General features: G+C 46.2%; 1 protein-coding gene and 1 non-coding gene across 2 annotated transcripts; both read left to right on the top strand.

Annotated features, from left to right (window-relative positions):
• Positions 1–430: 430 nt before the first annotated feature.
• On the top strand, positions 431–538 carry LOC112752671 (small nucleolar RNA R71). Its single transcript, XR_003177097.1, has one exon. It is a non-coding gene; the product is annotated as a small nucleolar RNA R71 (small nucleolar RNA).
• Positions 539–4908: 4370 nt separating this feature from the next.
• LOC140179318 (uncharacterized) lies at positions 4909–5439 on the top strand. Its single transcript, XM_072218043.1, has one exon. It carries the CDS (start codon positions 4909–4911, stop codon positions 5437–5439), a length of 531 nt encoding a protein of 176 aa, XP_072074144.1.
• Positions 5440–10623: the final 5184 nt, after the last annotated feature.

The following is a 10623-nucleotide window of genomic DNA, read 5'->3' as shown; positions in this document are numbered from 1 at the left end:
GGTCATAGAAGTTGTGAGTGGCTGCCACAGTGTTGTCTTCCTGGAGCTGTGGGCATTCATCAGTATAATGACTATAATCAGCACAGATCTCGCATATTCTTTGTGGAACCAACTGTTGGCTCTGTTGTGGTGAAGGCTGAGCTTGTTGTGCTTGTTGTTGATTCAACTGCATCTGCTTCAGTAGGTTGGTCATTTCACATATACTCTGGGTGAGAGCAGTAGTCTCTTTGCTAGTGGAAATCTCTGCAATAGCTTTGGGGTTGCACCTCTGTCTGTGATTCCTTGTGGACTCAGCTAAGTCGCTAATCAGTTGCCATGCTTCATCTGCGGTTTTGTACTCTTTCAGAGAACCATTACTGGTACCTTCCAGTGTAGTTTTATCCTGGGGGTTCATGCCTTGGGTGAAGTAGCTGATCAATACTAGTTTACCAATCATGTGATGGGGACATGCGTCCAGGAGATTGTTAAAGCGCTCCCAATATTCAAAGAGAGTCTCTGATTCACCTTGAACAATGCAAGAGATCTCTTTTCTCAGTCTATCTATGACTTCAGCTGGGAAGTATTTTTCCAAAAATTCTCTTCTGAGTGTATCCCAGTTGGTAACAGTTGCTTTAGGTTGGGAGTAGTACCACTCCCTCACTTTTCCCTCAAGAGAAAATGGGAAAGCGGTTAACAGAATAGAAGTTTCATCTGCACCATGACGCCTAATAGTAGAACAGGATGTCTGGAAATCCCTAAGGTGCTTGATAGGCTCTTGAGCAGGTAAGCCATAAAACTTGGGCATCAAGTTGATCAGTGCAGTTTTTAGTTCAAAATCTGCAGCTGCAGTTGGGTGATGCACTTGATATGGCTGCAGTGTAAAATCTGGGACTCCTGCCTCCTGGAGAGTAATCCTCCTAGGTGCTGCCATATTTTCTGCACGTAAATCAACTAGATCAGTAGTAAATGAGCTTGTCTCGCTCTCAGATGGCGGTTCAGATTCGCCCTCAGATGAGACTGGTGAATTGATAATAACCACTTCACCACCCTCGGAGGCTAACCGACGTCGAGTTCGTCTAATATGTGAAAGAGTTCTTTCAATTTCAGGATCAAATTGGACTAAACTCGGATCAGGCAATGAACGCGTGATTCAATGAGAAAGACATGTAACTCATGGTAACATAAATAAAAATAAAATATGCAAATAAAAAAATAAAATATATATACTAATTAATAATTTAGCACACTATTGCAACTCCCCGGCAACGACGCCAAAAATTGATGGGTGGCAGAAGTTAACCAATTTATAGATTTCAATTAAGAGACAGCATTGCACGTATAGCTCTTAACCAGCTAAGATCTGCCTCACCAATTTAAAAAGGGTTGTCACAAAGTTTAGAAATAAAATACTGGGAGTATGAGTCCCAGGTCGTCTCCCAACGAGTTGCAGGCACGAGTGCTATTTTATTAATCAAAAAATTCCCAGAAAGTTGAGTTTGATAATGAGCAATTAAAATAATTGTGAATTAAGGCAATAAAAATAAACTAAGAATAATTATTGATACTCTGAATAAAAAGGCCTTGACTGGGGGAATAACTAAGTGGAACTTCTATCCTTGTTGGGATCTTCTCAAGTGTGGTGTAAAAAGGTTGTTGTTCTCACTCGATTTTCCCTTACTAAATAAGGAAAGGTATAGTGATTGAACTGACTCTTACCCTCAGGTCCTAGCCCTCTCCCTTAGGGAGGTCTAGTGTTAGTAAGTATGAAGTTAGCTAACAACGTCCAGTTTAACCAAGCACTTGAGTATTCCAACTCAAGTATCACCTCTTAATCAACCCCCATGTCAAGTAGAAATTCTACTCCATTGACATGAAATTAATAATCATAAAAATATGAGAAGACATAATTAATTAAAATAAAAATAACTTCATATATTAATAAATTCAAAATGTAACATACTTAATTGAATAGAGTCAATGAGTAACTAATTAAAAATAAGGGAATAAGGAAACAAACTAAAGTAATGTCTTCAACGGAGGTAATGACTTTTAGCATCCAAAAATCCAAGCAAAAACATAAAACTATCAATGTAATGCAACTCTAAAAACTCATATATAAAACTAAGTGTAATTCTAATGTGATGAATCTGAATGTTTGTGGATGCGTGTTAAGTATCTGTATGTTCTCTAGGTTTAGTCTGTGTTTCTGGGCCGAAAACTGGGTCAAAAAGCGGCCTGAAATTGCCCCCAGCGTATTCTGTTATTTTGCAGATCGCGCAGGTCACGCGTACGCGTCGTCCACGCGTTCGCGTCAGTCAGCGATTTTTCTTGTCACGCGTTCACATGGTTCACACGTTCGCGTCGCTCGTGCGGACTCCAATCGACGCGTTTGCGTCAGGCACGCGTCTGCATCGCTGCGAATTCTTCACTTCGTGCGTTTGCGTGGGCCATGCACTCGCGTCATTGCTCGCTGGTCATCTCCTTAGTTTCTTGTGTTCCTTCTATTTTTGCAAACCTCCTCTCCAATTTCCAAGCCATTCATGCCCTATGAAGCCTGAAACACTTAACACACAAATCACGGCATCGAATGGGATAAAGAAAAATTAAAATACATAATTAAAAGTCTCTATAAAGCAAGTTTTCAACCATGGAGTGATTTTGGGAAGGAATTGTAAATACATGCTTATCATATGAATAAGTGGGTAAAAATTTGATAAAACCACACAATTAAACACAATATAAATCATAAAATAATGGTAGCCGAACTGTCAAGCCAAGACAAGAACCCATTGGGGATGACAATAACCCCCAACCTTTGTGGTCAACGTCATGGTCGGGCGCGACAGCCCTCCTAATTCCAAATCGGCAGCGAAAAAGGATACTCAGGTACTCTCTATCTCGACAGAAGGTCCCGTCGCCAGCAAAAAAGCTCCCACAATATCCTTTGGCCCAGAAGATAAATGGTTTCACGACCTCCCCGAGAACCCCCCCATGGTGGTTACTGCGATGGTCGGGACAGGATTAGTCAGACAAATCCTCGTCGATATGGGAGCTGATTCTAACATCTTATTCAGAAACGTGTTCGACGCCATGGGGCTCAAGGAGCCTGACTTCAAGAATCACCAACACGGAATCATGGGATTAGGCGATAACTACATAAAATCCAACAGGACGATCTCCCTCCCAATCTGCTTGGGAACCGGTGACGCCAAAAAATCGGTTATGGCAAACTTTGTAGTCCTTAGAGACTCTACATCCTACAATATTATCCTGGGCAGAAAGACCATCAATGAATTCTCAGCTATAATATGCACCACGTTCCTGACAATAAAGTTTATAACGGACAAGGGAACAGCTGGCTCCATAAGGGGAGACCTAGAAACGGAAGTCGCCTGCGACAGCGCCAGTCTCTCCTTAAGGAAAGAATCTAAGAGGGCAGCTGGCGTGTTGTTGGCAGACCTGGACGTCAGAATGGAGGACAAGCTGAGACCAGAACCAGAGGGGAACATGAAAAAGTTTAAGATAGGGAAGTCGGCAGATCAGTTTACCTTTGTAAATTGGAACCTGCCCCATGAACTCAAGGGCCCCCTCATGGAGGTTGTAAGGGCAAACGGCGATCTCTTCACGTGGACACCATCAGACATGCCGGGGCTGGACCCCGAGGTCATGTCCCACCGACTAGCCGTGAAACCTGATGCCAAACCAGTAGCCTAGCGGCAAAGAAAGATGTCTCAAGAAAGGGCCGACGAAGTCGCCAGACAAACAGCAGGGTTACTAGAAGCAGGATTCCTCAAAGAACTCGAGTATTCAACATGGCTGTCCAATGTTGTCCTAGTCAAGAAAGCCAGCGGAAGGTGAAGAATGTGCATTGATTACTCTGATCTGAACAAAGCATGCCCAAAAGACTCTTTCCCCCTCCCCAACATAGACACCTTAGTCGACTCGGCGGCAGGATATCGTTTTCTCAGGTTCATGGATGCCTACTCGGGCTATAACCAGATCCCGATGCACCGACCTGACGAGGACAAAATGGCAATCATAACGCCAGGGGGTACTTATTGCTACAAAGTAATGCCCTTTGGGCTGAAGAACACAGGGGCCACCTACCAAAGACTAATGAGCAAGGTCTTCCATGACCGCATCTGCAAGTCAATAGAAGTATACGTTGACGACATTCTGGTGAAAACAGCAAAACCAAACAGGCTAATAGACGACCTCCAGGCTGTTTTCAAAGCACTAAAAAAATTCAAAATGAGGCTCAACCCACTCAAATGCGCATTCGCCATGGAAGCAGGGAAATTCTTAGGATTCATGATAACACAAAGAAGGGTAGAGGCCAACCCAGACAAATGCGAAGCCGTCCTCAAAATGACGAGTCCTGGGTGTGTCAAAGACGTGCAATGACTCACCGGGAAACTTACGGCTCTATCTCGGTTCCTCGGGGCCTCGGCAGAAAGGGCCATCCCGTTCTTCAACCTAATGAAGAAAGGAATCACCTTCGAGTGGACTCCGGCGTGCAAAGAAGCGCTCAACCACTTCAAAAAGATACTCTCATAACCGCCCGTACTCAGCATGCCTAGAAAAGGGGAGCCCCTGTACTTATACCTAGCTGTAACCACACAAGCAATGGCGGCAGTCCTTCTCCGAGAAGAAGACAAGACTTAACGCCCAATATACTTCATCAGCAAAGTACTTCAAGGGGCGGAGTTGAAGTACACCAAGTTGGAAAAGTTGGCCTACACCCTACTAACCTCATCCAGAAGGCTAAAGCAGTACTTCCAAGGACACGTGATCATCCTGAGAACTGACCAAGCCATTCGGCAGGTCCTCCAGAAACCCGACCTCGCGGGAAGAATGATGGCATAGGCGATATAGTTGTCCCAATATGATTTGCAATACGAACCTAAGCAGGCAATCAAAGCCCAAGCCATGACCGAATTCCTGGTAGAAGTCACAGGGGAGGCTCCTGACGTACCGAACACACGGTGGAAGCTCCATGTTGACGGAGCATCCAACCAAACGTTCGGAGGGGCTGGGATCATTCTCAAAAACTCGGTAGGAGTAGCCTATGAACAATCAATCATATTCGACTTCCCAGTCTCCAATAACCAGGCAGAGTGTGAGGCCCTGATAGGAGGGTTGATATTAGCCAAAGAGGTCGGAGCATCAAGGGTGGAAGTCAGTAGCGACTCCCAGACCATCACCTCTCAGATAAGCGGCAGCTACCAAGCCAGGGACGCACTACTGGAAAAATACCTAGAAAAGGTAAAGGAGCTATGCAAAAACTTTGAGGAAGTCACAATTCAGCATGTCCCTAGAGAAAGAAACGCCCGAGCCGACCTCTTTTCCAAACTAGCAAGGTCGGAGCATCAAGGGTGGAAGTCAGTAGCGACTCCCAGATCGTCACCTCTCATAATGGCAACTACCAAGCCAGGGACGCACTACTACAAAAATTCCTAGAAAAGGTAAAGGAGCTATGCAAAATCTTTGAGGAAGTCACAATTCAGCACGTCCGTAGAAAAAAAAACACCCGAGCCGACCTCCTTTCTAAACTAGCAAAAACCAAACCCGGGACAGAAAACAGATCCTTAATCCAAGGGCTAGCAACTGAACCTGCAATCATCATGTGCGCAGCCCAGATGCCGAACCCCTCCTCTTGGATAGATCCTATCCTCCAATACCTAGAGCATGGTGAAACCCCCAAGAATGAGAAAGAAGCACAGACCACCAGAAGGGAAGCCTCCAAATATGTGATCATACAAGGACAGTTGTACAAGCGAGGACTCCACCAACCCCTACTCAAATGCCTACGCCCCGACCAGACGGACTACGTCCTAAGAGAAGTCCACGAGGGGGTGTTGTGGTCACCACATCGGGGGAAGATCGCTGGCGAGAAAGATCATCCGAGCAGGATATTACTGGCCCACAATGATGTCGGACACCCAGGAGTTCGTCAGAAAATGCAAAAAATGCCAGGAAAATGCCAACTTCTACAAAGCACCACCTGAAGAACTCAACCTGATGATGGCCCCCTGACCTTTCGCCCAATGGGAAGTCGACCTCTTGGGGCCGTTCCCACCTGGGCCTGGGCAAGTGAAATACTTGATAGTAGCCATAGACTACTACACCAAATAGGTAGAAGCAGAATCACTGGCTAGCATATCTTCAGCAAATTGCCAAAAATTCATGTGGAGGCAAGTGGTCACCAGGTTTGGAATCCCTGAAATCGTCATATCAGACAACGGGACACAATTCACCGACAAGAAGTTCAAAGGATTCCTAGCAGAACTGGGAATCAAGCAAATATTCTCCTCGGTCGAACACCCCCAAACCAATGGCCAGGTGGAGGCAGCCAACAAAGTTATCCTAAAAGGGTTAAAGAAGCGACTTGAGGGAAAAAAGGGCTCATAGGCAGACGAGCTAGCTTCATTCCTATGGTTTTACAGGACCACCCCCCCCCAATCATCCACTGGTGAAACCCCCTTCCGACTCACATACGGGGTCAACGCAGTCATCCCAGTCGAAGTCGGGGAACCGAGTCCAAGGTTACTCCTCGGAGGAGGAAATGAAGCGATCGAAAAAGATCTGGTTGATGAAACAAGGTAAATGGCGCACCTAACAGAAATAGCAATAAAGAAAAGGATAGCCTTAAGGTTCAATGGCAAGGTGCTAAAAAGAATCTTGGGAGAAGGTGACTTGGTCTTACGACGCAACGTCATAGGGCTGCCAACCCCAGGAGAAGGCAAGTTGGCAACAAACTGAGAAGGCCCTTACACGGTAAGAGAGGTCCTCGGCAAAGGAGGCTATAAGTTGGAGAAGTTACATGGAAGCGAGGTACCGAGAACATGGAACATGGCAAACCTAAAGAGGTTCTACTCATAAGAAAAAGCAACCACACGATCTGACGACCTCGCTCCCTCCCACTAATTCCCTTTGCATCCCTTTTTACTATCTTTCACTTAATTATGCATTGCATCACTTTTTTGTTTAAAAGTTCTATAATGAGTATATAATAAATGACTTTTTGCAAGATTCACATCAAAACGACGAAACGGCAAAAAATATACGGTCGACCTAACGAAAACCCAGGACTGATCACCCCGGGAACCAAAGGGACCCAAAGCAAGAACGGCTCCGCGACAAGCAACAAAAACGGTAAATACCATAAAACGGTAAACCAAAAGGCCTAGACGTCCCGAGTAAGCGAAAAATAAATAATAAAAGCAAGGCCACGACAGCCCGAGAAAGCAAACAATAAACAGAAAATGGCCTAATATAGATAAAGTGCCAAAATATCTGTTACAACTAAAAGGCGCCTTAAACAGGCCCAGAGGTAAAAAAAATTACAAAAAGATAAGACAAGAAGCATAAAATCTCAAGACTTGAAGATATCAACAATCTTCCCATCCTCAACAGTCTTGAGAGCTCCAATTTGGGAAAGATCGAGATCGGGAGCCAGCACGGCCACCTGAAGCTTGATCCCCTCCTCAGTCAGCTTCACGGCCTCCCGGGCCCCCTTTGCAAGCTCCTTGTTTTTCTTCTTCAAAGCAACCATCTCCTGACGAGCAGCCTCTGCCGAGCCCTCCGCCAACTTCAGCTTTTCCTCAAATTCTTTAGCCTTCTTCTTAGCAGCAGCAGTCTCACCACGAGCGGTATTCAAATCTTTCATCAAGGCGATGTCCCGATTCACCAGCCTATTGATCTCCTTGGCATCCTCCTCAGCCTTCTTCTCCTGCTCTAATAATTTTGTCTTCAGAGACTCCTCCCGAGATCTTGAGTCCGTCAGATCTTTTTGGGAGTCCCGAAGCTTCACCTCCATAGCATGATAATTGCGCAAGACAGGCTCCACCTTCTTGGCAATAGCTGCAGCTCGAAGAAGATTGCGGTAGATCCACCTCGCCTGCCCAAAAAGGTCGGCATCACGGAAAAACTCTTCGGTGCCTGGGAGCAACTGGGATTCGATGAAGCCCCCAGTATCAAAATTCTTCTCCATAACCGAGAGCGCCTTCTCGGAATCCCGTTTTCTCTCCTTAGGGTTGCTAACGACCTGCAAGTCGTCATCACCAAACCCCAAATCCTCCTCCTCAAAAGGAGCTTTCGCCTCCACACTCAGATTCCCCGAGGTGTTCTCAGGGGGGCCTCAACCTTCTCCGACTGACTTTGGTCGGCACCGTCACCCCGACCGCTGCCCTCCCCGGCATCCCCCTGGTCCTGACTCGCTGAAGGAGTCGCCGAGGAGTCCTCACCACCCTCACCTCCCCTTGGATGAGATTCATCAATTCAGCCAAAGTTTTTCTCCCACCAACCATGGAAACTGTAAGCAAAAAAGAAGGAAAAAGCAAAGGCGTGAGTGATAGAAGAGCAAAACACAAAATGCAAAAAGTAAAAAACTCACCAACATACGACCGGCCGGCCTCACGGTCCCCTATAACCATACGAGGGTTAAGATTTTTCTCGCCAAAAATTGCCAACAAGATATTGGTAATATTACGGTCTTCCGGACATAACCAATCATAGGATATTTTTATCAAATAATCGGTTCCTGCCCCGAAACTCCAGTATGTCCGGATCTGCCTCTCCCTCTCGGCAGTAAGCCAGAAAGGTTGATGACCTTCAATTGGCCTAACCTTGAAAAAAGTAGACTTGAAGTCGTGGAAGAAATCCTTAAAAAGGCCAAAAATCCTACGAACTTGTTGGGCCCTGAAGGACATATACCCCTTCTTCGCCTTCCCCTGGCGAGAAGGATTCGTAAGAAGAAAAAGGTAGAGGAAGACATTTATAGAGGTCGGAAGCTCAAGATATTCACGAACCATCTCAAAGCACCGGATCGCAGCCCAGCTGTTCGGGTGCAGTTGTGATGGAGCTATGTCACAGCGGTTCAGCAAACCCATGACAAAGGGGGAGAAGTGTAGGTAAACCCCCAAGGTCGTGAACATGGGTTCAAAAACCCACAACCAGTTAACAACCCGAGGAGCTGCCAAGTTCTTCTAGCAAACGCGCTCCCGATTAGCAGGGACATAAACTTGGTAAAACGCCACCTTGAGACACCCCACACAAGAGCCCCGCCTGGCGCAAGTCCTGGAGGCCCTCCTTCGTGACCTTGGAAGGGGTATCCTTCACATCAGAAGAAACCCAAGCATAGTGATCAACGAAGTCGGCTAGTGGGCGCTGAGCCTAGTTCGGAAGAACGAGGCACTCGGCCATACCTACAGCGGGGGCACCACTTAGTCAAAACGGGAGGTCGGGAACCCTTAAAACAGTAAAAACAAAAATCACCCCCAGATACCCCTACACTAGCCCAGAACTCAAGCAAGATTCAAAGAAAACCCAGTGGCGCCCCCTCTAAAAGAAGAAGCGGCAAAAAACCCAAGCATGCATAAAGGAAAATGCACAAATACCAAAAGGAAAGAGCAAAACAAAAACCATAAAAACCAACGTACCAGAAAAGATGAAGAAGTAGGTCGAAAGGTTGAAGCAGCAACAAAAGCAAGATGAAGAAGAGCGAGCAAGTAGTAGAAAAGAAAGGAAAAGCAGCAGCGATTCCAGAAAGTAGAAGTAGGAGAAAAGAAGAGTGAAGAAATGAGGAGGTTATAAAAATAAAAAGGGGGGCAAGGAATGTAACCGTCGAGAAGGAACGCCAAAAGACAGGGCATATTTGACATTTCACACGAATTTCAAATCATGAAACGATGGGGCATTTAATGCCCCGCACAGAAGCCAAGGAGGCGGCATCAGGGACGAGATAACCACGCGTGAGAAACACGAAACACCGTCAACGAACTCCCGAGAAGAAGGACATATCCCGTCTCGACGAGTAGGACAAACGCGCCTAGCCACGAGCTCCAAACCTCAAAGCCAGTGTGTTGGGAGCACTGTTACGGACCATTATAGGTCCAGCCCAACTAGTCGTCGGGTCGGAGCACCACCCCTGACCCAGGCCTAGACTATCCCTCAAGGGAAATCCAATAGGCCGGTTCCTAAAACCGACCCGGTCAACGTCTAACTTCACCACCTGCACAACCCGGCACACCACGCTTAGCAAACCGGTCGGGTCGGCTTCCTCGGGCAACACCCGAATCCCCGACCCAGAGTCCATATCGACCTGCTCCCCCCACGTGGACAGGGACAGCTCATAGGTGTCCTGGCCAGTGGGCTAGGTCATCGTTGGGCCCGCCCAGCACAGTATATAAGGAGAGAGGACAGCACTCCCCTGAGGTACACATCATCTTTCCTAATCTGGCTATCATTTCGTACGGATACTGACTTGATCGTCGGAGTGTCTTTGCAGGTGACCACCCCCCTCTCTCGTCCGTCACACCACCAACTCCACCAGACTCCAGTCAGGGAACCAAGAACCTGCTCTGCGCCACTTCAGGGTTTCGCCCCCTCATCCCTTCACCATTACCCGACCCGTCGAGCACCCGAGACCATCAGGTGAGGAACAAACTATAATTCAAATGATATAGTTTTTTTGGTGAATGAATTATAGTTTAAATAGTATAGTCTTTCCATATTTATTTATGAAGTCGCGAGTTTAATTTTTCCTATTTTTGATAAAAAAAATGATATAGTCTTTTTTTATCTAAAAAAATATAAAAGAAAAGATAATAAATAAAAAAATTAAATAATACCAAAATAAAAAAG

The sequence above is a fragment of the Arachis hypogaea genome, chromosome 15, assembly GCF_003086295.3.
Source record: "Arachis hypogaea cultivar Tifrunner chromosome 15, arahy.Tifrunner.gnm2.J5K5, whole genome shotgun sequence".
Taxonomy (NCBI): Eukaryota; Viridiplantae; Streptophyta; class Magnoliopsida; order Fabales; family Fabaceae; genus Arachis; species Arachis hypogaea.
Note: the sequence above shows the minus strand (reverse complement) of the source record. Positions and strands in the feature narration are given on the sequence as shown.

Excerpts from the sequence above, each read along its gene's own strand:
- LOC140179318 (XM_072218043.1), top strand. The coding sequence starts at position 4,909 with ATGACCGAATTCCTGGTAGAAGTCACAGGGGAGGCTCCTGACGTACCG.